At 57.2% G+C, this 27,362-nt stretch overlaps 1 protein-coding gene across 2 annotated transcripts in view; it reads left to right on the top strand.

The window, feature by feature from the left end:
* Positions 1-254: 254 nt before the first annotated feature.
* MGAT5B (alpha-1,6-mannosylglycoprotein 6-beta-N-acetylglucosaminyltransferase B) overlaps positions 255-27,362 on the top strand; it is a gene marked incomplete at both ends in the record, with an annotated part of 67,877 nt that continues 40,769 nt past the window's right edge. For both annotated transcript variants that reach the window (XM_082007953.1, XM_082007952.1), the window contains 3 exons: positions 255-322; positions 6,888-7,000; positions 23,913-24,057. In XM_082007953.1, the coding sequence (XP_081864079.1) occupies positions 255-322; positions 6,888-7,000; positions 23,913-24,057 (326 nt within the window). The remainder of the gene's footprint in view (positions 323-6,887; positions 7,001-23,912; positions 24,058-27,362) is intronic.

Here is a 27,362-nt window from a genome sequence, read left to right as displayed (position 1 = left end):
GTGCGGGGCGGAGCTGCCTCCGCGGGGCTGCGCGGAGCAGCGCGGAGCGGGGCTGGGCAGGGCGCGGTGCCCCGCACGGGCTGCGCGGAGCGGAGCGGCCCGGCGATGGGCTCGGCCGGCAGCGGGTAGGGCTAGGGCGGGCGGGGAGGTGCTCCGCGCCCCGCCATGCGCCCCTGCGGAGCCCCGCGCTCCGCCCGCTGAGCCCCGCTTGGGTGGGGGGTGCGGGGGCCGCCCCCTCCCCGCAACTTTGAACGATGATCACAGTCAACGCGGATGGGAAGATAATGGTCAGAAGATGCCTCGTCACCTTGAGACCCTTTAGGTAAAGTTGTCATTTTCTTGTCCCCTTTTCCCGGTTCTCCCCCCGCCTTGCTCGGCCCCTGCGGGATAGGAAGCGGTTGTCGGAGCACATTTTGCGTGGGGGGCTGCGGTTCGCCGTGGGTGGGGGGGAATGAGCCCAGGTTGGGATGCCGGGGATCCGGGCAAGTTTGCCCGCAGGTCAGCGTGCTGGTCCTGCAGCGCTCGCTCTCTGCCGGCTCCCCATTCACTCGCCACGTTGGTATTTTGGAGGACTAATTATACGGCTGTTTGCCGCTGTCTTTTTTAATACCTTTCCCGGGGATGTTTGTACTCGTGGGAGAATCAGTTCCTCTGGTTTAAATCCGCTGGTGCTGATGGGGATTCTGAAATCCACCCTGAAGCAGCAGCGGGGCTGGGGTTGATATCCAAGCCTGAAATCCAGCACACCTGTACCCACTTACTGCTTTTTTCTAACTCTCCCTGTTTTTCCCTCCATGCATTTGCTTCCCCTCCCCAGTCCTTGCTCTCCAGCTTCCTTATTTCACCAGAGGTGCACTTAGGTTGCTCCCAGGCTTGAGACACATGGGAGACTTGGGTAATTGCTTGGTTTGCCTTTGGGGAGAGGGACCAAAAACCCACAGAAGGGGAAAGTGCTGGGGGGTGAAGCACATGGTGGGGTGAGCCTAGCCCAGCAGCTGCCAGTGCTCCCTGCTGTGTTTGGGGGCTGGGGATCCCCTGGGATCACCAGAGGGATCTGCTTGCTGCCTTTTTGCTTAGCCCAGGCCATTGCTGGAGCTGGGAAGGAGGATGGGGCTGTGCCTGTGCCCCTTGGCTTGTGCTCAGGTTTGGAGATGTTGTCTGCCTCTCCCCTGGAGTTGCCTGGCTCTGCCTTGCTTGCCTGGAGGGATTCCTGCAGCTGGATCCTGCAAAGAGTGCCCTGGGGCTGGGGGACTTGGCCAAGGTGATGCTGGAAAGCAGTGGCAGAGCAGGGGAATGAAGGGTCCCCACAGCTTGGGCTTGCTCTGAGCGTGGGGTGGAGAATGACTCTGAGAGAGTTGGGAAGGACACATGCACCCCAGGGGTATGCTCTTTGCTTGGCTATTTGCTGTCTTAAGTAGGTTTGAGGTCCATGGTGAAGAAGTGACTGGCCTGAGCATCGCTCTCCCCCATGCCCTGAGCACCGCTCCTGGGGCAGGGGAAACCCATCTGCAGCAGCAACCTGGGATCAGGCTGGGGGGCACAGGGAGTGAGCTGCAGGGTGGTCACAAGGTCCCATTGGAGATGAGGATGTGTGTGGACGAGGGGTTTGTGATGGCAGGAGAGCACCAGGCTGGAGGGTCCCTTGGGTCCATAGCAGAGCGGAGCACCTGCTGGGCTGGCTTCTGTTCTCAAACCAGTGCAGGCCAGTATGGATGCCACCGGAACCAGCAGGGTTACCCTGTTGTTAACCAGTCAGGCTTTCCCTGTGTAAGAGCAAAAATTCCCAAGACCTTCTCCTAGCTGCCCCGCAGTGTCCAGCTCTGCGCCTCCTCCACGTTGGTGTCATGCTGAGCCTGACCCCTCCATGTCACGGTCCTGTGTCACCTTGCTCCCAGCCCAGCATGGGCAAGCATTGACGCTGCCCCCCACTCCAGCTGTAACCTGGTGCAAATCAGCACTGCTTCCCTAAAATCAGCACCCCACATTCTCAGCTGATGGGAATCAGGGACGACTTGCAGGAGCAGGAAAAGATACCAGCAGTCAGGATGGGTCCTGTAAATCGGGTGCTCGTTGCTGGCTGGGCAAAGCCTCGCTGCTCTGCGGAAGCCCATGGTGCGATCCCCTGCCTGGTGTAGATTCCTGGCAGCGGTGCCATCAGCAAACAGTGAAGAGGAAACCTGGCCCTTTGCACCAAAACATTTCATTAATCATGCTCCAGACATGCTTAGCAAAGCAATGCAAAGCCCTGAGCTGTGAAAGCACCTGCAGCAAGTAGGAAGGGGAGAGAGAGAAAATCAGTGTAGATGCTGTTTGTAGAAATGTCCAAGGATGGCTCTGACTTCATCTCAGCACCAAAATGTGTTTCATTTGTGACAGCTCTGGATTCAGGCAAGAATCCCCCATGGAGCTGGGAGAACCCTGGTCCAGCTCACCCAGCTCTTGGTTTTGCAGAACATGGGGAGTTCAGGCAAGTTCGTCAGCTGGAAACCAAAGCCAGACTTTGCATGCGTCTATAACGCTGGCCAGTAAGAGAATTCACTGTGGTCCCCTTCATGGAGAAAGATTCCTGTGGCTGAGCATCACTTTGACAGCGCTGCGACGGTGTTGGGCTCTGAGCAAAACAAGGTTTGTGGGAGACGGAGCATCTTTTATTAGCCTGGCTGCTGCTGTTAGAAATTGTAGCTCAGCTTTTGGGTTCAAGAGACTTGGGTGTTGAAAATTCGTCTAAAAAAAGAGAATACCTTTCCCTGTAGCCCCTGGGTTCCCCGTGCACCTGCATAATATTCTCCCCATAGGTCCCAGCTGGGTGATGCAGCACTGTGAACAGTCTGTGTCACAGCCCCGTCACGCTGGGTGCTGCTGGCCTTCCTCCCCCCATCGCCTCCCAGCTCATTGCTCAGGTCCTCCTGGCCATATCCAGCTTTCAGTTCTGTGGGCCAAAATCTGCAATGACTGGGGCATCACTTCTAATTTTCACCAAAGACTCGGATAGTTTGGCTTCCTTCTCTTTTGGGCATCAGGCCAGAACCCAGAATTGTGAACACTTCAGTTTGGGGAGGATGTGGAGAGGGGCTTGGCACAAGAACTGTGCCCAGGTGATGAATTAAATGTGATGTGTGATGGCAGGCAAAGCCAGCATGCAGAGTAGATGTTACGTAGTCGTTGGAGCTCTATGGTCTTCAGTGAGTGAGACTTGATTTTGAGGGCAGAGGGGCCAGTGCATTTGATGGGCAGTTTGGGAGATCTGGGCTCTGGTTCTACCTACTTCATGGTATTTGTTTCTGCACAAGGAGTTTCCATGCAATTAAGGCTGGGCCAAGTGTTTTTATTTACCTGGAGGAGACCTTACGGAGAAGAAGTGTAAAGTAAAAGAGATGAGGTCCTCAGGCTGCAAGCCCATCCCTGCAACCTCCCTGCTCCCTGGAGCGCTGCTGCTGGGCTGGATCTGCTTCCCTCCTAGGCACATTAGGCTCTGATCCCTCTTTTCTTAGGAAAAGAGCATCCTGCATCTCCCCCACTCTCTCCGTAATCCAGTCAAAATCAAAAAGATTTTGTCTCCCAATGAGATGCTAGAGCACAGATCACCTTTGACTCTTTCCCTTTTCCTTCCTCTTTCCCTTTTCCTTCCTCTTTCCCTTTTCCTTCCTCTTTCCCTTTTCCTTCCTCTTTTTTCTTGGTGTTTTACTCCTTGCCAGAGTATAATTATGAAGATTAAACTGTGTAAACAAGGTCTTGCATAATGATGAAGATACTGTCAATAGCAGGGGTGAGAACGAAGAGCAGGATCAGCTCTGTTTATTTAATCAGGTGGTGCTTCATTAAAATGTCTGTTGGGGGAGAAGGCAGCTGGCAGCAGGATTTGGGTGGGTTTTGTACCGTGATGTTGCTCCCAGGGAGGACCCTTGGTCGTGGGGCACAGCTGGGCTTTGACCTCCTCCTCCTCCTCCAGCTTGTGCCTTCTCCACTGTGCTGCCGTCCTCTCCTGCCAGGGAGGTGCCACGGCAGACAGCTTTCCCCCTCTCCTGCTCTAAGGACAAATTCATCCCTCCGAGGCTGAGATGGGTGCTGCGATCCCCTCCGTCATGTTCCCGACAGCCTCTTCCGGACCCAGCGCTGCGCCGTGTGGCTGGGCACAGGCTGTGATAACGGCAACAGACTAATGTCCCCAAATCACGCCTTCCCTGAGCAATTTATGGGACACCACATCGCTTTGCAGCGTCAGGGATGCTCTGCTGCCTCGTAAATCACATCCCTGCCGGAACTGGACCACGGCTCTCTGGAAACCCTTCTCCGAGGTCTGCTTTGGGAGAGGGGCTGAGGTCCGTAGCCATCTCCACGCGCAAATGCTGCAGCTTGGTGGCTCATCAGCATCTGCTGGGGTGGGGATGGCTGTAGTCCACTGGTGGCCGCTTGTAGGGCATGCCAGCTGTGCCTATAGACAGGCCTTCAGGGACCCGAGTCTGGATTAGCTGAGATGCTTTTTATAGCTTGTTTAAACTGCTTTCCACCCCCCAGGGCAGGCTCATTCAGAAATAAAAGGGGCTTGAGCTGCTTCACTCCCGGAGTGCCTGCACAGGGATGCCAGGCAGTTTTACCGATGCACTTGAACGTCCCCTCTCCCAGGTGGGTCAGCTGTCCCGGCGCCTGGCCGCGGGTCACCAGGAGGGTTAGTGAGTATTTGCACTGCGTGGAGCGTGCTGCTCACAGGGCTCGTTAGTGCTAATGAGCCCGGGGTCTTGCTTTTTCTCTTGATTACGAGGGAGGTGAGAAGGAGATGGGGAGGTGCATGGTGCTGCTTGTGCAGAGACTGTGGCCAGGTGACCTTGACCTGCTGGGTCCCAGCTGGGCACGGGGCAGGGCTGACCCAGGGATGGAAGGGGGTTAGGGGCTTGTCTGCAGTGGGCAGAGCGATCCTCCTCCGAGCCGGCGGAGGAAACCCTTTGCCCTCGAGCTGCTGGATGCCGAGAGCCGAGCTGCCCTGGGTCCGGGGCTCAGGGGCGCGTTTGCTGCGCGACAGCGGCGTCGGAGCTGATGGGATGGAGGCAGGGAGCTGCGGGGTCCCCTGGAAGTGCTGTGTCATGTCCAGGAGCCTCTCTGGGCAGGGACATCCTGGCTGTGCCCTGCTGGGCAGCCGGGACCTGCCCTGGGAGCTCCCCCAGCAGATCTCCCCAGGGAAGCCCAGTCCTTCCTGAGCCGCTTGAGGCCGTACTTCAGCTCCCCGCAACATCTCCTGCAGCTAACGAGTGCTTTGAAACAAGTTCTTTTATTTGCCAGCCCTTTCCAGCAATAGATAATTGCAGTGCTGGCATGTCATAGCCCCGGCTTAACGGCTGACTCTTAATCCTCTGCCTTTTAACTACACAGTCGTGATTAGATGGAGGGCTGCGGTGTTCCTTCGCAAGCCTTTCTCCGGAAAAGCCCGGTTTCGGTGTTCGCTGGCCGCACTGTTTCTGCACGCGGCTCCTGAGCCCTGCGGATAACGCTGTGAACTTGTAAAGCAGAGTTACTGGTTCCCGTCGTCGGTGGTTTGCTTCCCTTTGGCTCAGAGACGCCGAGAGGCAAGAAAGGCCAGCGGGCAACCCGAAGGGCTTGCTCAGCTCCCTGTCCCACGTAGGATTTATATATTTTGAAGACAAACCTGTCGTTTCACGAGGCAGTTGTCTCTTCTCCTAGCCCTTCTTGAAATTTCCCTTGGGTTTGGCGGGCTGAGGTCCCCGGGACGGCCGCGGCTCTGGGAGCCGTCGTGCGCGGCGCCTGGCAGCGGCTCTGCCGTGTGTCTGCTGGAGGATGCCGCACCTCCGCGGAGGCGCGGAGCCGGCGGCAGCACCTCTGAGCCGTGGAAAGAGGCCAGGCGTCCGTCCCTCGGCACAGCGCGCGGCGCGTGCGGGCTGGGGAGACGGGAAGGCTTGGCTTTACGGTGCATGAGAGCCCCCCTGCTTGCACAGGATTCCTCCCTTCAGCCGTCTCACCCCCCAAAAAAGTTACCGGCCTGAATTTGGCCTGAACAGGAGCGGCGCCGCGAGCTGCCGCCTCTCTCGCAGCTCGAGGTGACCACGTGCTGGGCTGGGAGCGACGTGGGGGTCGGCGTCCTGCCTGGCACGTCCCCACGGGAGCTGCCCCCAGCCCGCCCGTCCCACGTTCTGGACGAGCAACGCGGCCGTGGGACGGTCCCAGGCCACCGCGTGAGCCGCCAGCGCGGGTCCCTCCTCGTCCTGCTGTGCGCAGGGCTGCGCACGCAGCCGGTGCCGGACGCAATGGCGGATACCGACACCCTCGTTACGGGGAACAAAAGACTTTTTTTGGGGGGGAGGGTTTAGATCCTTTGGGAGGAAGGGAAGGGACAAGGTGTCTCTTTTCTCTGGTGTCTCCCAGGAGGAATATGGGAATTGTGTATTGTCTGCGGGGGCTCGTGGGTCTGGCAGAGCGTCGCATGGGCGGTCGTGGTCTGGCCCGGCTTCCCCACCCGAGGTGCAAGTCCTTCGCCCCCTCTCGAGGCCGCCCGCCGGAGCATTTCGGGGATTTCGGAGGGTGTTGTCGGGCAAAACCCGCCCGCTCGGTGCCAGCTTTGGGCAGGAGCATCTCGGGGCTCCCCACGAAGCGTGCGCGGGTCTGGCCGTGGTTGGGGTGGGGTTCTGCGTGCTCCCACGGGGCTGGGGCAGCGGGGATGCTCCTTCCCTGGGCTGGAGAGGACGAGCCGTGGGGATGGAGCGGTGGGGAAGGAGGCAGGGATTGCTCGGGCTGCCTCTTCCAGACTTCCCCCCGCAAAAAGCAGCTTGTGCTGCTGTGCAGGGGGGTTACCCTGGGCGGGCGAAGGATGGCGAGGCTGTCCCGGGGAACAAGCCGGTTCCTCATCGCACCTTGCTACAGCTTTGCTTTCCCTCCCGCAGGATATTCGTGCTGGGCATTGGATTTTTCACCCTGTGTTTCCTAATGACCTCGCTGGGAGGGCAGTTCTCCGCCAAGCGCCTGGGGGACTCGCCCTTCACCATCCGGACCGAAGGTAAGCGCGGCTGCGTGCCCGTCCTGACCCGCGTGACGCTCGATGACCCCACGCGCGTGGTCCGGCCGAGCTGAGGAGCGCCAGGACCCAGGCTCACAGCAGAGGGATGGGAAAACATCGGTGACTGGGGCTGACGGGATTAGACCTTCAGCTGCTGGTGGCAGCGTGGGTTGCACAGGTCTGATGTGCTGAGGATTTGGCTCGGGTGCTTGGAGGGCTCTGTGGTTTTGGGCAGTTTTGGTCCGCAGGGAGTGGAAATTGTTCCTTAGGGATAAGAAAATAAAAGGCCTTTGAGGTTTCGTGGAGGTACTGAAACGTAGAAGAGAAATATTGTGATTTTTAGCAAGTGTGCTTTCTGTTACGTTTTTTAAAACACCTTTTTTGGGGCGATGTGCAGTCAGCTCAGGAGACAGCTGCCGTGGCGGGAGGGTCGTGTCCTGCCCTTGCTCGGGGAGGACTCCGCTGCACTGAACTGAGCTTCGCCCTGACTTTTCTGACTTTTCACCACCGAATTGCACAGAGGGAAATATCCAGCTTGAACTGCGGTGAGCGGGGTGAGATAGGCTCGGTCAGGCCACCGTGGTTTTCTCCTGCTCCGTACCAAAGGCGTGGGGGCATTTGAGCTCCGCAGCCTCACCTGGAATGTGAGTTTTGGGCATTAAATCCTTTCCTTGCGGCGCTGGAAGAAGTTGCTTTCCTACAGAAGGAGAGGACTAACGTGGTGGTTTCCAGAAGTCGGATGGTGCTTGTAAACTGCTTAGTTGACTTTCAGAGAGATTAATGCGCAGCCCGCGGCGGCTGGCTTTGTTTCCTCCCCCGCGGAGGGCGCACGCGGCGGCTCGTGTTCCCCCCCCTGCGCTCCCCTAATTGTTCCCGTCACCAAGTCCATTAAGCCCCTTCTCCAAGGGACTGGTGTTTGCCTGGCTGACCACAGCCTGAGCCGGAGCAGGTTGCAGGATTGGTGCCTTTGGGTGTTTTCTGCGCGTTTTATCGGGGTCAGGGTACCTGCCCCTGCGGGGAGGGTGGGTGCTGCGTGGATGTCCCTGACCCCACGCCAAGCGCAAGCTCCCAGGACGGCTGGTGAGTGAAGCCTGGTTATATTGGGGATTTCTTCCCGCTCGGAATGAGAAGCGACACGCGAGGGAGGTGGGCAGAAGCCCGCTGACCCCCGGGTCTGCCCCGCTTGGAGGGGAAGGCTGGGGGGGGGCCGCCGGAGGTCCCTCCCGGCCGGGGTGGTGCTGAGCTCAGGCGGAGCAGTGCCGAACGCATGGCCGAGTCGGTGCGGCTCGGTGGGAACAGCGATGGATGTGCCGCTTCCTAGCGCTGCGGGGTCTCAGTAGGTCCGTTTGAATAACAAACCGGCGTTTAATTAACGTGCGTTATGGATCCCAAGGAAACCCAAGAAATATTGCTGGCTGTTATCGTTGCCGTTAGGCGCACAACGCTGGTCTGAAGGCGAGCTCAAAGGCGCGGGTTAATTTTGCTGGGGTGATTAGCTCTTGATGTGAGTAATGGTGGGAGTCAGGCCAGCACGCACACGACCCTGGGCAGGTTCATGATGGGTGGCGTTGGAGGAGTTACTGGGTGCGTGGCCTCAGGTCTGCCTGAATATCTCCCGGGACTGGGCTCCTGGTGCGAAACCCGCTGGAGGGCACTGGGGGTCCTGCCCGGGCAAGGAGCCCGGTCCCCGCTGCCGCTCTCCTCTCCACACGGGCTCATCGAAGCGTTGGGTTTAATGGGCCCTTTTGAGCGTTATTCACTACTCGATTAATTTGGCATAGCAAGCTGGCAGCATCCTCTCCCCACACGCGCTGGGGGAGGGCTGCTTTACCGGCGTAGCCGGTGTATTTAGCCGGGTAGGTTTGTGGCTCGCGAGCGTCCGCTCCTACGGCCCTTCCCGGGGGTGATCCTGGCTTTTCCGGCTGTTGGCTCCGGTCCTGTTCCCACGTGTCCTGCCAGGCCCGGCAGCGACGCGGTGCGAGCGAAGCTGCCCGTGCACTTGCACTGCCGCAGGGCTGCGGTGGCTGCAAAGAGCCGGGGGGTCGAGCCCAGCGGCCGAGCACTTAAAAATCATTTGCGTGGGAGAAATCCTGTTGGGTTGTGAATAAGAGGCAGAGCTCATGGTCCATGGTCCAGTCTCGGCTGTTCCTGCTTCTCCCTGGGTGTCCCGAGCAGCCCAGCACTGAACCTCGGGAATTGTAATCCAAGGGGAAGCTTATGAAAACGCCCCAGCCTTGCCCAGAGCTTTCGTGGCTTCTGAACTGTGCGAGCAGCCGATCAAAACCAAAATGAAGATAGATGTGAGGCAGGAGCATGGAAAGGAGGAATGGATAATGTCACAGTCCAAAAGTTAATTCCATTTTTAATTTTATTTTTATACGTGAATCCCCTTCTCAGAGGCTCTCTCCAAAAGCCAAGTTTCTCGCTGTGTGCCAGAAATCGTTCCTCAGATGGATTCTGTGCTTGGTGATTCGATGCAGCAGAGGCTTTGCGTCTTAACAATAAATAAAAAAACCTTCTGAAATGCAAGTTATTTTATCCTAATCTACTGCTGTCAAGTAAACACAGACAAAAGGTTCCTTTGTTTTGAAATGGCCACCGAGAGAATTGTTCTACAAACAAAGATCTAGATATAAAAAGAGAACAAACAAGTCTATAAATTTTGAATGTGGGAGATGCTTTGGGCAGGGCTCTAGACTCGAGAGATTGAGTGTTTTGTGCCCTCTTCTCTTCTCCTCGTCAGAATTTAAAATGTTTGGGTGTTGTTTTTTTCCCCAAGCATCTTTCTTTCAGTTTTGTTTCACTGCCAGAGCCAAGCTGTCTTGGGGCAGCAGGCTGATCCTGAAAAAGCACCAAAATCTTTACTTGTGGCACTCGCAGTGCGGCTGGGGAGGGATTTGGCAGCCGTCCCTCTGCCCGCGGCTGTGCCCTGCTCTGGTTTCGGTGGTGATGTGCATCCCGCCGGTGGAGCTTGCTGCCGCAGGGGATTAACGGAGGAAAACAGGTTATTAAGTGTTAAAACGTGATTAGATGTGGCTGGAATATTGCCTGCAACTGCTTGTAGCTAGTTTAAAAAATGAAAAGACTTCTGGTTTCTCCAGCTGTTGATTCCTGCATGGTAGGGTACGAGGTGCTGGAGGAATTTGCTGCAGGTTGAGGGGACGTGTAGGACAGGTCCTGATGTCCCAAAATGGCTGGAGTGGAGCTCTGCCCTCTCTGTGGGCTACTGATTCTTGCAAGAGGGCTCTGATTTAATTTCAGCTGACCTTGGTGGTACTTTGATACAAGTGCTTTGAGTGGTTCATATACCTTGGTGCTTGGGGTCTGTGTGCTGCAACAGCAGCTCTCATGCTGAGGTCCGTGAATCTCGATGCCTTTGGGAAGCGGTGGTGTGCTGAGCACTGGGGTTGTGTGTTTACTGTTCCCATAACTGTCTTTTCAAGCCATTTTCAAGTGTTTCCTGCCTGGCTTGGTGCTCAGCTTGAGCGCTCAACATCTGCCTTTTTCCACCCCAAAACGAGCTCCCCGCAGCACCTCCAGCTGGTTTCCTGTTGATGGCCACAATCGGGCTCCTTGTTGTGTTTCCTCAACCGCTTTGGAAACAGGATCGGTGGGGACAGGGGACAAAGGGAGGGCAAGGGTGGGGAAGCGCTGATTTTAGAGCGTGAGCTGGAAAATGCAAGTGAGCAGGGGTGAAGCACATCCTCTGCAAGGCTGTTGCACCTTGTCCTAGGCTGCTGAGATGTGTTTTGGGGTCTGATCTCCTTGGGGCTGCAGGATGTGGATCCCGATGGGATATGGAACAGCTTGTGGACTGGGACGGGGGATTTTCCCAGTCCTGTGCCACTGGGACTTTCTGCAGCTGGGCAATGGTAACTGGCTTGACCTGGAGTCTGCCTGGAGGTGGGCAGTGCACCAGCACCTGCGGGGACTTCCCTTGGTTTGTGGCACAGCAGAAGTGCAGGTGGCCAGAGAACAGCTTCTGCTGCAAAAGAGTTGGTCATTTACTTTCATTTTGTAGTGGGGAAAAAAAAAAAAGTTGAAACATTACGGAGAAAGCCTGCTGGGGGAGTCCTCCTTCTTGGCTTGGGGCATCTTGTCCTGGATGCAGGCTGTGGGTGAAGCTGAGCACCGCTGCTTTCCTGGGGCGTCGGAACGGCTCTGGTTTGCCGAGCCGGGGCACGGCACTCCTGGGAGAGGGCCAGCAGAAAGCAGCCACGGCACGCTGCGCTGGAGAGGGTGTGTAACCTCACCCGGCAGGAACCCTGCCCGCTCGTCCCGAAGCCAGCAGCGCTCCGCCTCTCCTGCGGCCCGTGCTTGCTCCAGTTCCTGGGGTCTCACCTGCTTAAAGCAATTTCTTCCATCAATGAACAGAGAGGAGGAGAGAGAGGGAAATGGTTTCACACTGAATACTTCGGTGTTCGCGGCTTCTGTTTCTCTCCAGAGTAGGGATGTTGGTGGAGGGGGGGCGAGGGGTGGGAACTGTGCTGCAGAAGATAATGTTGAAGGTTGCTCGGGGTTTTGTAGGTCATATTCACCGTTCCAGAGTCATAGTACCGTGAAGCGATGGGGTCTCATGTTATTTCCATCCCTTGAACCGCTCCCTGAGGAGCGGAGCAAAGAGGCCAAATAGAAATGTGAGAACCTACATGATCTCCTCGGAGGGGTCCTTTGCTCCCGCTGCTGTCTCTGCTGGTTTTCCTTCTGCTCTGGCAGCATCCCAGCTGGGTCGGCGTGGCTAGGTACCACCGCCGGTTGTTCTCACAGAAGATGCAGAAAAGGTCAAGCTCGGGTTTGCTAACGATCACAGCGAGCTTGAACAGCTCTTGTCATCCTTCCTTGCAGTCAACTCTGCTGAGGGAGGAGGAGGAGGAGGTCTGCGCACGTGACCCTGACCCACCGCATACCCTCTGCGTGCGGCTCATGGCGAGGGAGGGCGGCAGAGGAGGGGATGGCTTGGTTCGGCTCTGCCGGCGAGGTCCTAGCTGCAGTAAGGAGTTGCTCAGCCTGGAGGAGCTTTAAAGGAAAACACAGTTGTGTTCATCCTCACATCCCAGTTCCCTCTGTCTTGGGAAGGGTAATTTCTGGACCCATTTGCAGACTTGGGTCGCTGCCGCTTGTGACAGATCCCAATCTGCTCCTCAGTTATTTCTTCTCGGCAGAGCACGTAGTTCTTCTGACAGGAGCTTGAGCTGGGCAAAATACCTGAAAGTTGTTTTGTGGTTTTGTCAATCCCTTTTCTCACCTGACCTCACCTGGAGAGAGCACCCGGGCGGGGGGGCTTGGGCTGCTGCCTCCTTGAGACGTGATGCACAGGCGCGCGGTCCCAGGGATGCTCGCGTTCCATTTGCCTTCAAAAAGTCATGCGCGTTACAAATTTATCTTGCTGCCTCCAATGCTCAGGGAAGGTGACGGGAGAGCCAGTTGCAAAGATTCGTCGAACCAAGTGATGGGGGGGGGGGCACCGGCAGAGCTGGGGTGGGAGCCGGACAGACTCTGCTGTGCCAACTCAGCACTGATTATTCCCAGTTTCTTCCCGAGTGAGTTATAACCCTCTCGCGGGCTGCTCGCCTTACGTTTTGATGTTGCTTGCCGAGCAGCTCGGGGTAACTGTCTGCAGCGGCTTGTAAGCAGCTTGTCAGGATCTGCTGCTTGCGGGTGTCTCGCCGGCCGGCGCCGGCGGCGGCCGGGTGCCTGTCCAGGCGGAGGGATGAGGCTGGCCCCGTGATCTGAATCCGGAATCTGCTTATGCAAAACCCCCTGGGAAGGCAGCGGGAGGTTCCCCTCTCCGATCCCCTCGTCCCGCAGCGCCTGTGGGGCCCCGGCCGGAGCGTTTCCCCCGGTCCCCGCGGGGGGGCTGTGGGTAAGCGGGTGCCTGGCACCTCCCTGGCACCAGCTGGGACACGTACGTGCCCAACGCTTAATTCTTCTGCCGCAGCATCCAGAGCCGGGTTTGAGCCTCCCGGGGCCGCGGGCCGCTGGAGGGGTGCCAGCCGGGCGAGGCCGTGGCGGGGAGCGTGCTGTGCGGCTCTGCAGCGCCCGGGGCTCGTTTCCAGCCTCGCCGCGTCTGTCCCGTCCAAAAGCTGCTCCAAGCAGCTCGGGGGCTGGAGCAGCCAGCCGATGCTGCAAGAGGCTGCCCGCTTGGTGCTTAGCCGAGCTGGTCGGTACTGGGAGCACGTCCTCGGTGAGGAGCTGTGCCGGGGGAGGTGGGCTTTTGATTCTTGCTCGCCTGGAAGGATGCTGGGGCGGCGGGGCCGGCTCTGCAGCCGGCCCCGAGACCCTGTGCTCTGCTTGGGACCGTTCCCTAGCTTCCTCGTTGGGGAGAAGGGGGTTAATGGAGACCTCAAAGCAAGGCAGAGCCCCGATGCAGCGTGAGGGCTTTCTGCCCCAAACGCTGCCTCCCCGGCCCCGCTCCCTGCCAGCTCCGGCCGGATGCTCGGTTGCTCCAGGGGCTCTTTTAAGTGGGTAACACCGCACGCGGCAGCAAAACCAACTTTGCTCTTCCTGTTGAGTACGGGGAGGCTTCCTTAATTATGGGTTAAAGCGGCGGCCTGTGCTGAGGAATGGCTGTTGGCGATGGGTGCCGCTGGGGCTGACCGCGCGTGTCAGCCGCACCCCGGGGTGCGAGTGCCGTCGGCTCCACCGTGCCGCGGCAAGAGGCTGGAGCCGGGGTCGCACCCCCATGGGCAGTGCAGGGGTGTCATCAATCTGCTGCTTTTTTTTTTTTTTTTTTTTTTTTTTTAGCAGACCATCGCTTTGCCTGGGTGGAGAAAATGGAGGTTGATTAAAAGCACGTGTCCTCTCCCACGCCTGCTGCTGCTGGTGTCCCCGTGGGCCGTCCCACTTCGGTCCCGGAGCACTGCATCCCTCGTCGGGGTGCTGAACATGCCCTGTGCTCCCATCTCCAACCCACGCTTGGAAAGGGAGTTTAAAGTGAAAGTGTAAAACTTTACTGCTCTTATTAAATTGCTATTGCAGGCAGTTAAAATAAGGAAAATTATTGCAGGCTATTACTGCAGTTAAAATAAGGAAAATAAAGGCATCCGAGGGGGTTCCGCGTGACACCAGGGGTTACTGCCCACTTCTGCAGGGGTGTGCTGGGAGGGTAAGATGCAGACTGGTGCTTTGCAGGGCACGGAGGCACAAGAAGTAGTGTAGGAGCTGCTGTAGTGGCAGTTAAGGCTTAATCCACCCTGGGAACATGTCTCTTACTGAAAAAGTGCCTGTTTGAGACGATTGCTGCTCGGAACTGGATGCCTGCAGGCTTGAAAAGAAAAAAAAAATAATGCCACCAAACTTATTGGAAGATGGAAGTGTGAATACATGAGTCTTAAACTGTTGGAGCAGCGATGAAGAGCTCGGTGCAGTGATGATCCCTGCCGCCGCCGTGTTGGAGGAGGGAGGAGCAGCATCCCGCTGGCCCTGGCCTCTGTTGTCTCCATAAGCAGTGACTCCCAGGGAGTGATTAAATCAATTAATTGATTTTCTACAGCTCATAAGGAAGTCAAATGGCATTTCCATCAACACGTGATGAGCAAACACCCCACCACGGCCAGGAGGAACGTTAATGACTCTTTATGCTTTTATTACCCCTTTTCACTCCTAAATCAGAATTCATCTGGAGCCTGGGAGGCAGCAGGTACTTCAGAAAATAAAACTAGCACAGTGGGAACCATAGCAGCCTCTGTAAAAGCTGTTTTTTCCCCACTGATTTATTTGTTTCTCTGGCCTAAACGAGAGACCAGGGCTCTGTTCAGCTCAGGCAGAGATTAGCCGAAGCTCGTCCCGCAGCTCTGCCAATGCCCCCCGGCTCCTGCGGGCTCTGCTTTGGGCTGCTGCCCTGCTCTGCTGCTGCTGGAAGGATCCGGCCGCTGGGCTCGGCAGAGGCTGATGGGTTTGGAGGAAGGGGATGATTTATTTGCCCCTGGAAACAGAGTGGCAGGATGCCCGGCAGTGTTTGGCCAATATTTTTGGCTGAAGGAAAAATGGTAATCATTTTGGAAATGTTAAATTAGTGAGTTCTGCTGTTTCTGAAACATAATGTTTCGGGGCAGCTGTAAATAAGGCTGCGTGCTCGAGTGCTGGACGTGCGGAGCCAGGAACGATGGTGCTGCCGAGCCTCCCGAAGCCTTCCTCCCGCTGATCTTGGGTCGGTCAAATCCTTCCTCTGCACCAGGGGTTTGGGCCGATTTCCTGCAATCCTGGGGGCACTGGCTCCTGATAATACAATTTTCCCCGGGTCAGCAATAGGGGATGTTAGGAGGAGAACTAGTTGAATTAAATGCCAATGCCCTTGGAGAGATGCCTCTCTTGTAAAGACCGAGAGCCGAAAGGAGGGTTGGTGACGGAGGGGGTCCCTGGCTCGTGGGTCTGTGGAGCTGCTCTGGGGCTGCCCCTCCACTGCGGGACCGGTTTGTGCTGCTCGTCGCCTGGAGCTGGGGGTCCTGGCTGCAAAACTTCGGTCCAGCTTTGCCCCTGGTGCCCACAGCATCCAGCCCAGCGTGGGGTCCAGCCGTGCCCCAAGAGCCCCGGTGTCCTCTGGGCTTTGCTACCAGCAACTGCCCTTGAGCCAGCCCTGTTTTGGAGCCCTGGTGTTTTGGGAAGCAGTTTAAAATCGATGTTAATCTTGTAGTTTGAAAGCCTTGCCTGCAGCGTGAGGTGTTTGGAGCACTGCAGAACAGTTTAAAAGGCAATTTTAAAAAGTGCTGGCTGGCAATAGAGGAGCAACTAAAAATACCCTGCTGGTACTTTTTAAAAAAAAAAAAAAGTGAAAGGAGGATGGGAAGGGGGGAAAAAGATGGGGTTAAAAACATAAAATAAATAAAAGCTGAACTGCAGCTCGTGCTGGGGTTGTGCATATTGGTCTCCCCCAGCCCATCTCCTGGGACTGCTGGGGAGAGGAGGGGACGAGCGAGCAGGTTGTGCCTGGAGAGTGGTGGCTTGTGGCAGGACTCGTGGGACTGTCCCTGCGTCCCACAGGGAACATCAGGCCTCTGGTGTGTGTTTGAGGGGGGTAAGGAGTGATAAAAGTTGGGGGGAACAGCCCTGCACTCTCCCTTGGGGTAATGAAACGTTCCTGTCTGTGAATGTAAGTGTCTATTTGTCTTGCTCAGCTTCCTGCCTTTTCCTATTTACATGGAAAGAGGGAGCGACCCTGTGTTAGGGCGGAGGTGGAGAGCCGCAGTCCGCTCCTCAGGCGTGCCCTCGTGGGTGGGGGGCCGGGGGAGCTGCTTGGGGTGCAGAAGTGGCAGGAGCCCCTTCTGCAGGCTGAGCTCAGGGCTGCCCCGAGGGAGGGAGCGAGACCCCAGACCCAACCGGGCTGGTACGGGGACACCGGGCTGGCTGGTGGGACCGGGGAGGTGGTGGAGTCGCCATCACCGGAGGCGTTCAAAAAAACACGTAGACGTGGCACATCGGGACGTGCTTGAGTGGGTGGGCACGACGGTGTTGGGTTGGCGGTTGGACTTGATGATCTTGAAGGTCTTTTCCAACCTTAACGATTCTGTGACCCTGGGCGGAGGCTGAGGTTTGCTCAGGACCTCCCTGTGGCCTCTCTCTAACCAACCTCCTCTGTGAAACCTGCTGCGGCATCGCCCTCGCGGGGGAGGACCTGCGGCGTGCGGGGGCACGGGGCTGCGGAAGGGAAGCGGAGGTACAGCTCGTGGCTCGGGAAGGCGTTGGCAGCGTGGGAGAGCGGCGGCCAAGGACGCGGCTTTGCCGTGGCCGCCCGGCGGCGGGGTGGGCAGGGCAGTGCCTGGCCGTAGGGGTGGCACGGTGCTCGCGGGAGTGATTTATGGGGCTGTGCGGGTTTGCTTCCCACCTGCTGGCACCGTTTCGGGCAACGTGCATGCCACGGCACAGCTGGCTCTCGCTTTCAGCCGGGGAAATGCTGCAGCACGTCGGTCCGCTCGCTGCAGCGTCTCGCCCCCAGGCACCGCCGCTGTGCGGGGGCTGCAGGAAAGCCGGGGGGGGGTCTCTGGAGCCCGCGGCAGCGTCGCGATCGCCGCTGTCACACGGCTGCGTTAGCAGAGCCCTGGAGCAGCTCCTGCCTGGCTCTGTCGCGGCACACGGCTGCCAGCCCCCGGGTGCTGGAGCTGGCTGTGCAGGGCTCTGCCTGCTCGTGGGTCCGGTGAGAGGGAGTGAAAATACCCCCGAGGCGGCACGTTTGCTGCTGATTGCACAGGAGTGGACGAGGGGAAGGATAAATCCAGGGGATAGATGATGGCAGGCAGGCGGGACATGATCCGCTTTACCAGCGGTGACTTAAGGCTGCTTAATTTGGCTGATTACCGGGGAACCAGTTTGTTGCCGGCCGTTTCCAGCGGCTCAGCAGTGGATCGATGGTGCAGCTGGAGCCGGACCGAAGCATCCGCCTCGCTGGCAGCCCCCAAGCCGCTTCGTGGCCTCCAGCTGCAGATTGCTGCTGCTGGCGTGACAGCTCCCTCTGAGGCTCCTTGCGCTTCTTGCCTTGGGGCACTAGCTAAGCAGGTCCGTATTTTCTCTGTATAACTTAAAGTAATAAATCCACAGCAGTTTAATGGCAGATGCGGGTGGGTTTGCAGGAGGCAGCGACTGGCTGGGTGTCCGTGCTGGTGAGTGGGTTCAGCCACCCGGAGGGACCTCGTCCATCCCTGGAGCGGCGTCCCCCGGGGTGGGTGCGGAAGGGATGGAGACGGGAGGTGGCCATCGCCGCCAGCCTGAGCCTGGCCTCGGGCTTTCTTGTTGGCAGTTAGTGCTGGGTCTCTGGGCTGTGATTGTAATGGATTATGTGTCAGGGTTAGCCGGAGCCCTTGGCTACTTGGCCCTTTGGTCTTTTAATCTGCTTGAATCAAAATCAATAGTGAAAATGAATAGAGGAACGTGCGAGGCGGAGAGAAGCGAAGGGCCGGTGCTTTGCTCGGTGGGAACCGGGGGGTTGCTGGTGTGGGGGCACCCCCAGGAGGATGGGGTCCCCAGGACAGCCCCGGGGTACCAGCCGCCCGGGGAGCCGGGCAGTGAGGTCTCGGGCTGGCTGCACCGTCGTGGGGACCCTCCAGCTTCTTTTCCAAGAAGTCCTTCAAGAGTACGTTGCCCTTTGGAGGGGTTTAAGTAGCCTGGAGTTGTTCTTTAAAGGAGAAGAACGAAGCAAAGCAAATGATCCTGTAGATTGAAATTAATTCAGCTGGTATTTTCAATGGACATAAGTAATATCTTACCATCTCTGAGCAAATTCCCTTCTTGTACTGGAGCATTCAGCTGTGGCGAGACAGCCGGGCAGGGATATGACTTATGTCTGAGAAGGGGGGGGAAAAAAATCAACAACAAATCAGCCATGTTATGAATAGCAGGGATATGTTGTGGATTGCATTTTAAATGTCAGGGGATGTTTCCTCACCGTCCACGCTGGTCTGTGGAGATGTGGGTCGAGGCTGTGCCTTGGTCTCCCCCCAGCATGGTCAGGGTCACGGTCTTGTGGCCGCTGGGTGAAGGAGGCTTTGCTGCTCTTGAAACCGGACTGGATTTTGGGTGGAAAAGTTCCCTGTAAGCGACAGAGGTGGGGTGGCACCTCTGCACCCGTGGGGTGGCATCGGGGTCCTGCACCCGCCAGGAGGAAAACACAAGGGATGCATTGGGCTGGGCAGCAGTGTGCAGCTCAAACCCCATTTCCCCTACGTGTTTCTTTTTCCCCATTTTCTTGGCATGAAGCTGACGCTGAGCAGTGCGAGACCCCCGAGCAGGATGGGGCCAGGGAGCTGTCGTCTGGGTCCAGCAGCGATGCAGGGCAAGGAGGTTTGAATCAGTCCGAGTGGCTAAAGGGAACGTGCCCCCAAAACGCAATTTCTTTCTCCCAAAGGGTTTAATCTCCTTTTGAAAACCTCAGCCCAAGTGTCCCAGAGCCACACGCAAACCGTGTGATGGGGTGACATCCCGCACGCTCCCTCCGTGCTTGTGAAGTGCTGGGTGGAGATGGCTCCCAGCAAGGGCAATGGTGAGGCGGTGTGGGGAGGATGCTTAGTATCCCAAAACATGATGCCTGAGCACAGAAACTACTTCCCATCGTCTCCTTCCCCCGTGGCACAACCTGGGCTTCGCCAGCACCATTCCGCATCATCTCTACTGGTCCCAGCCCCACACCGGGCTGCCCGGCAGGGAGTCCCCCGCGCCGGGGCAGCGCTGGAGACGCTCCGTGAAATGCTGCTTTCTCAGCTGCTCTCCGCTCCGGCGCGGTGGCCCTGAGGCATCTGGCATTGAACTTCACCCTCCCGTCCAGGGCAGCCTGCACACGCAGCAAAACTGATCCCCGCGTCCGTCCTGGCTCCCGTTCCCGGAGGTTTCAGTGGCAGGTAACGGCACGGGTTGGGACGCCTGCCCAGGGGTGTATTCACCCCAAGAAGGTATTTTAACAATGAGTGTATCGTTAGTGAATTCCCCAGGGTTTCGACCCATCCAAATTTGAGCATATCAGCGGTTGGCTATTCCAGTGGTTTTGCAGAGAAACTATTTCTTTTTTTCACCAGACCTCACCCTTAGGGGATGCTTTCTTTTTTTTCCCCCCGATTTCATCCAATTACTTAGCTGTATGCTCTTCTGAAGCACCATAAATAATTCTCCTCCCTCTGCTGTGTTTACCAGCATGTCTCATGAAATCCAGTAAGATATGATTGATTGCAATCATTATTTCCTAGTGCTGCTATGAAAACCTCTGTCAGGCTCAGTGATTGCCTTTAAAGAGTGGCTGCCACTCAGGGAAACTGTCAAAAACCTGTCATACTTTAGCAAACTCCAATTAAACTGTTGAGCAGTTTTACTTGTGTTTTCTTTCCCATCATTGCTGATTATCAAGGGTAATTAGAATATTTCTCCTTTGTAATTAGCAGCTTGCTTGCTTTTTAAGAAAAAGCGGCTCGCAGGACTATTTCACTGGGTTTTCATGCTATTGAGTTGGGTTTTGGTTTATCCTGTCTGCCTGCAGTGCTGGTTGTGAGTCGTTTGGGAATCTTCATCGCTGGCTTAAGGGGAGAAGCTGGGGGTACCGGCCGGGCTCGCCTCCATCCTCCGGATCCCCGTCGCTGGCACACGCTGTCAGGCAGCCGAGCAGCCGTTCGGCGGCTGTCTGGGTCTCCACTTCAGGTTAACAAATTAATCCTGGCTCTTACATTTTTAAAAGAGTCGCTTCAGCACTTTTCTTCCTTTCTTTTGGTTTTAATGAGACACACTTTCCAAGAGATGTAATAATCATTGCCAAAAATGTCAAATCGTTCTTGTTATCCTCTTTAAGCTTCTGGAACAACAACAACAACAAAACCAACCAAGAACAGAAAAAGAGAGGTGTTGATGAGGAAGGGCTTTGACTTCATCTCCAAGAACCAGGGGAGGGCTGGGGGTAGGTGTGCCCTGCAAGAGCTCTGCTTTCTGGCAGGGTGCCCGAAAAGATAACCCAGTGAAGGCTGAGATATTTTTTTATTACTATTTTTACTTAGGATTTGGGGTGGTTTTTTAATTCTTTATTGGAGAAGGAGTATCTCCGCTCACTGTTGACAGCCAAGCTCAGAGCTTTGCTGTAGAAAAGAATCCTGGAATCACTCGAAACCGGCTGGGAAATTGGATGATGGCAGTGACATGAGGGGAAATCTCGGTGAAGCTGCTGGGAGAGCTGGGGTGGGCTGGGCTGGTGTTGGGGGCTCGGCTGTGGGGCTCGGGCTTGCGGCTCTGTTTGCTGCTGGCTCCAGGATCCGGGGGGAAGCGGTTTCATTTCCCAGCAGGAATACCCCCGGCTCCCCTTATGGATCTGGGAGCAGAGCTGTCCTGTTGGCTGTGCCTCCGTGGTGCGGACTCAGAGCAGGCATCCTCGGCAGGATTGCCAGGGCTGTGGATGTAGCCCAAGCAGGGGGAAATTTCCGTCTCCTGCTCCTGCTTGAGCATGGGGTGATCCCTGAGGAGCTTCGCCCGGGCGGTGGGGACGTGGCGCTGAGCACCCCTGGGTGCCTGGCGCGGACATCATCTCACCGCTGCCTGCTGGAATCGTAAGCCCTGTGTGGCTCCAAGCCTCGGTTTCCGCTGTGCTGCTGCCCAGGGCAGGATTAGGCTCCCGTAGTGGGTCTGGGGAGGCTCCCAGGACCCATCCTGAGCCACTCGGGAAAGGGCTTTTCCCAGGTCTCCCCTGCGGCGGTGAGCTCTGGACGTGTCTCTCAGTTTTAACCGGGGCCAGAGCTGTTTCTCTGCCTGGGCTTTGTGAGAACGCATTTAAATTTCTGATGAGCTGCACCACTGAACAGGCCTTCTTAATTAAACGAAGGCAGCCTGGCTACAAACTGGAGCGACAGCCCAGCCCTGAGTGGCAAAGGCAGCAGCAGCTCTCAGTCATCTCCATTGCCTTCCCAGCCATGATCCCAGCAGAACCTGAGCCCCCAAAACAAGCTGGGATCCAAATCCTTGAGCCAGGTGTACTACTCCATCCATGGAAATGTCGTGATTATGGTTTACGCCCTTCTGGCCAGCTATCGGGTCCTTTTCCGTCCTCCAGGCTCACCAGCCAGCACAGGAGCATCCAAGAAGGTTGCACAGTCTCCATCTCACTCAAAAACTGAGTTCAAGGTCTAAGCTCTGACCTGTTGGCAGTGCCGGGGTGTTGGAGCAGGAGCAAATCCTGAGCAGAAATCCCTGTGCGGGGGGTGGTCAGTCCTGGAAGCCGCACGGGGCGGGTGGATGGAGGGTGCCGGGGGCTGCGAACCGCGAACACAGCCCAGCCGTGGTGGGGCTGTCATAGGGGTGGGCTCTGTCCCGGGCATGAAAGCCCGTGGGGAAATAACCCATGTGGATTTTCTGACTTAAGCTCATCTCAGAGCTTTTCTATTTTTCTTGGCTGTGTCTTTGCCCCGTTTGCTCAGCTGTGTTTGGGGAAGCCCCTGTACAAACTGAGCTCCAGGGTCCAGGTTTCCACTTTTTCCCCACACAGCGTCTTTTAATTGCAAGTTCATTAGCACTTCTGCTCTTTAATGGGACAGGCTGTGGCTCAAGTCCCACCCAGGGGATTGGGAGACCTTGCTGCTGGGATGGGCAAAGGTGGCTCCTGTGACCCCAGACTCATCCAGGGAGGTCTGGGGCTGCACAGGACCTCGGGCACCCACCCATTCAAGCAGAAGTCACTGCCGCCTTGCTGTGGAAGTGCAGGGAGCGTTCGGGGGAGAGCCCGGCTTCAGTCTTCGTGAATGCGGTTTACTGGGAGGGGGCTGCTTTTGCTCTCAGTTTTTCTTCCATTTTGTTAGCTAGCCTCAGGGAAAATGATGCGTTGCCGATAATCTCAGCCAAGCGTGGGAGGCAGCTCTTGGCGAGGTCTGGCTGGCCCGGCGTCAGCCTCTCAGAGGGGTTAGGGGTTGGCTTGTAATCGCGTGTTCACGCGTCGCGCGTCCGACTGCTACAGGCAGCCGCGGTGATGTGATGCTTTCACAGTGCCTGCCGGCGCGAGCGCCTGGCAGGGGGACGTGCGAGTGCCAAAGCCCCCGGTTTGGCTGCGGTCCCCTCCAGCGGAGCTGGAGAACCGACCCCCGGCAGCCGGGGCTCCAGCGCCGCAGCACCTGGAGCCGGAGTTAGCGGCTGGGGAGGGAGCCGGGGCCGCGTCTCTGCAGCAGCGGGAGCTGTCACGGTGAGCGGGTTCCCACCATGGCTATACACACCGCTCTCATCTGAATAGCACAACCATCTAGACCTCGCGTTCAGGCTGTTTGACGCGTGCAGCGGCTTGAATCGGCTCCTGCGGCGAGGAGGTGCCCGTGCCGGGGCTGCCCCCGGCGCGCGATGCTGTTGGGATGCCCTGTTCCATCCCACTGCCGGGGCTGAGGGGGTGCAGGGTGCTGTGCTGGGGCGGGGGCAAGACCCCGTTCTGCATCTGTCTGGAGGTGCGCGAGATGCCTGTAAGTCCCTGATAGCCACCCGGGGTGTCCTCGCCTTCCCAGTGCCGCCCGCCCCGCTCCTGCTGCTCCCTAAATGAAATCCGTGCCGCCTTTTGAAAAGCACATGTGAGTGGAACGGTGGAGATAAGCTAAACGGGACAAGTTCGGGGGATTATGCACTGATTAAGTTATTACTAACATGAAATGAGTCGCGCGGAGATGAAACAGGAGCTTTATTTTCTCTTCCCTGGCTTCAGGCTCAGGGCTGCCTGTCACTAGACAGCAGATCAAACCGGGAGCCAAGGGCTCGTGTATCCGCTGGCGCGTTCAGCGCAGCAGCAGGTCGGGGCCGTGCAAACCCTTAGGAAGCAGAGCGTTAAAAGGGGCTGGGCATCGGGGGCTTTCCCTGCCGGGTGGGTTTGCTGAGATGCAACACCTGAGAGCTATTTCCAGTGCTGGGGCATCCACCCTGTAGCAGATTTGGATAAAGAAATTCTTCTCTGCTGGGAGGATAAGTTGGGGGAGGACCATGTATTTGCTCTGTTTCCCATGCTTTTCCTTAAGCATCCCCTGCAGGCTGCTGACAAAGGCAGGATGCTGGGCTCGGTGGACCTTGGAGGGCGAAAAATAGAAGCAGAATGAAAGGCTGTTTGGTTAGTGTTTGGTTTCCCGTAAGCGCTCCGGACAGGCTGGATGGGATGGCCAAGTCAGGGATTTACGCCCCGAGAGGCGGGCGGGGAAGCTGGGTCCAGGGCCGATGTAAGCGCTGGCTGTCGGGACCTGCAGCTGCCCGGCCGGGTTCGGGGACAGGCGGGGATCGACCTGTGCTTGGGCAGGACGAGGGGGCTGCGGGTCTGTTGGCAAAGCCGTGGAGGGGACAGCAGGCACAGCAGGGCACCGAGAGGGCCCATAAAGCACCGAGCCGGCCGGCGGGGCTTGGGAGCGCAGGACCGCGGGCGGCTTTGGGGAGGGGGGGGTTCTCGGTCCGACACGGCAGCGCCCAGCCCGTGACCGTGTCTCGCTTGCTGTTTGTGTGCCTGCAGTGATGGGCGCGCTGGAGTCCCGAGGGGTGCTGCGGCGAATGAGCGACATGCTGGAGGTGCTGATGAAGAGGATGGACATCCTGGCCAGGCTGGAGAATAGCACTGACTTCCACAAAGGGGACGAAGCGCGATTCCCTCTGGACAGGTCAGTCGGCCGCGCCAACGCCCCGTGCAGACCCCGTGGAGCGGTGCCGGGGGTTCGCAGGAGCGAAAAACCCCAATGTGCTCTGCAGGGTCAGGCTGAGCTGCCGCATGGGGGTGGTGGAGCCCACCGCCATCACGGCGTGGGGCTTGGGCAGACCTCTTGCAGTCTTGTTGCTTGCCATTTCTGGAAACCTTTTCTTTTGGGATTTCTGAAACTACTGTGATTTTGAGGGTTTCCTGTAGCACCTGTCCCAGCTGCTAGTGTGGGAGGGCGTCTCTTCGCCGCCGTGCTGTGGTGGAGCTGGAGGTGGGACTCGCCGGTGGCTGGAGCAGTGCCCGCTGCCTGGGTGCCCTGGGCTGCGCTCCCTCTGCCATTAAATCCCAGCGCGAGCACGGGCCGCTTGCTTTGTGCCCATGTTGCTCGTGTAGCTGTCGAAATGATCGTTGTTTGAAGTCCAGGGCTGGTATGTTCATCCTTGGAGCTGGGCAACGCTTGAAATGGAATAGGAGGAAACTGTTGGGCCCCAAAACGCTTGCTGGGCAGAGCTGGCGTCCTGGCTCCCCGTGATGCGCGCACCGCATCCGTCCCAGCCGGCAGCTTGAGAGATGCTGTCAGACCTTCCCGTCATGACATGCTGATTTACTGAAGAGCCATCTCCCTTTGCTCTGAGAGCCTGTAAACATTTATTAATACTAATTTGGCTGTCGTGCCAAGACCTGCAAAAATGGCAATTTGAATGTGCAGGGGCAGAGATTAAAAAAACTGAGGGCCAGCAACTTTGCAATGTGGAGAACATGCCAGCGTAGATTTTGCTGGAGCGGCGTTGCAGGTGACACGTGAGCAGCGGGTGGCAGGGACGTGACATGCAGTGGTCTCCGCTGCCCTGTTGTGCCAGCAGAGCTGCGGTGCATCCCGGCGGCTCCTGCCTGGAATTCCCACCTCCCACCGTGGCCACACTCGACAGCCGGCGTTGTTCCTGTGCCTCCCTGTTTCCATCATCATTCCCATTTCTCTCCCTTGCTTTCCTTGCAAGTCTCTTTTGCGCCTATAATGGAAAATAGAGTAAGTGATCCTGTAATTAAAGGCTGTGCTGTGCTGTACTGTGTGCACACATGAATTAAAGCTGCAAAGGCAGCCTTGGAGTGCATGGTCTTGCCTTTTAAGTAACATAATTTCAGCCACTGAAAAGTATAATTTACCTTGGTAATGGCAGATGCTGGGGATGTTGTCGTTGTGAGGCTGGCTGGTACCCAAGCGTGCAAGCAGGACAACAGTAATCCCAGAGAGGAATGGACGGGACTATTAGAGCCAGTGACTGGAAGGCACTCGCTCACATTTGATGATTTTCTTGGCCCATCTCTCGTTAAAAGAACCAGTAATTTCAGGTGATGGTAATTTCTGTACACCAGCAGCCAAGAGACAACATTAAAAGCATTTACGTGAACTGGCGGCGATCGCTGCGGCTGGTGACCTGCCATGCGGCTGGTGACTCTGGGGCCATCGCTTGGAGAGACCGGAGAGGATGGGGGTTATGAACCCGGCACATCAAAACAGCCTCGGGTTTTGTGTATGTGCTGAGATGGGCTTAAGCGGTTGAGATTACGGATGTCTTAATTTTCAGGGATAGGGTATTCCTTGTCAGGGGCAGCTAGTTTATCACCTCTTGCTCCTTATAAATTACCCCTTAAGAGCATTCAGGTCCCTTCACTTGATCCTGCAGCAAAACCGATCTGCGTCATCTCCTTGTTCTCACCTAGCTTCTGAAGATCAGGTTTTGGTCATGGGGCAGAGCACCTCCAGATGAAGCAACCATCACGGGGGTGTTTCTTGTGGATGTGTTTTTGCTGTGAGGCTCTGTAATGAAGCATTGGCAGCGTTTGCAAACGCTTGTGAAGCATTTCCCAAGCGCTCCCCTCCTTCCCTGCAGCCCCTGGGTTTGGCTGAGGTCTGTGGTCAGAGGTGGCACGTTGGAAGCGTTACCGCTGTGCTGGGTCTCGGCAGGTTTGAGCGGCTCCGTCTCTGCTGCCAGGCGTGCTCCCTCGTCCCTAGTGCACTTGCTTGGCTTGTCCCGGTCCCTGCCCCGCTTTGTGGGGTGCGCGAGGCAGCTGGGAGGGTGCAGAGCCAATACACCCTGTCTGCTGCCCTGCTCCGAGCGGAGCCTGGCTCCGGGCTGACCCCGCTGCATGGAGCATCCCCGGGGGAATCGAATAGCAGCCGGCGCGAAACCCAGGCTGAGAACCCGTGGAATGGGGTGCTGAGGTCCCCGTCCCTGGGTGGTGACCAGCTGCTGCCCCCGGGGACCCCCTGTGCCGCACGGGAACGGGCACCACCGACCGCACCAGGACCGAGCAGTGTCTCCTGAGCCCAGAGCAGCCCTGGGGCCGCGGAGACGCCCTGGTGCTGCTCGTTATTAGGACCCCCAGACTCCACCAAGGGCTTGTTTCTGCCTTCCCTCCCTGTCTCTGTCTCTTTGATCACCAGTGACTGGCTTGAAGCTGTCAGTGGAAGATAATACAATTAAGGGGTGCTAATTTCAAAGAGATTTTATTCTTCAAAGCGTCTCTGGTTCGCACGGCGGCTGCCTTCGTCTCCTTCCCTGCTCAGCAAAGCCACGAGCGTGGGCTTTGCAATTCCGCCTGCCCAAAAGCGGATTAATTCTTGTTTTTACAAAGTGCTCTCCTGCTTAATGCTGGATCTCTGATGAAACTGGGAGGGCTTGGGTTTGCCAAGCCCAAATGAAGAGGTGAAGGCTTTGGTGGTCTTTACGGTATAGCCCCATAATTAATCACTCGCAGCCCCCATGAGTGCTGTCTCCCTCCAGCGCCGCTCCAGCAGAGGGCAGGGATGATTTCCCACTTGGAAAATACAAGGAGGAATTTAAATATATGGAGGGTAATTAATGACCTGCCTTGGAAAGCCTCTCAGCTGCCAGGGCAGGCAGCTTTATGGGGCTGAAAGTTACTCCAAGATCTTTCTTGTTCCGTAGGTGCTGTCTGAATACTCTATAGGTGCCTCTATATGTAGCCCACCAGCCTCTTACAATGCTTTGGATAAAACTCTTGGAAAGCCCAAATGTCCAATGTCCTCCTTGGAAGAGCTGCCCAGGGCTTTTGTGGGATGTCACGCCGGGGTAAGGGGACACAGGCTGCACCCGTGAACCAGCCTGCTGTGCCCCCCCCGGGCGTTGCTGGATCCCTTCTCCAGCTCCCCCCGGGCTCCCCGCTGCCCGCACCCTGCCCGTGCTGGGATGGCGAGCGATGGGTTCCCTAACGAGGGCGAGCAGCCTGCCAGTCAGCGGTGGAAAA

The sequence above is a fragment of the Phaethon aethereus genome (assembly GCF_964289735.1).
Source record: "Phaethon aethereus genome assembly, chromosome: 18".
Lineage (NCBI taxonomy): Eukaryota > Metazoa > Chordata > Aves > Phaethontiformes > Phaethontidae > Phaethon > Phaethon aethereus.
This window is presented reverse-complemented; position numbering and strand designations above follow the sequence as displayed.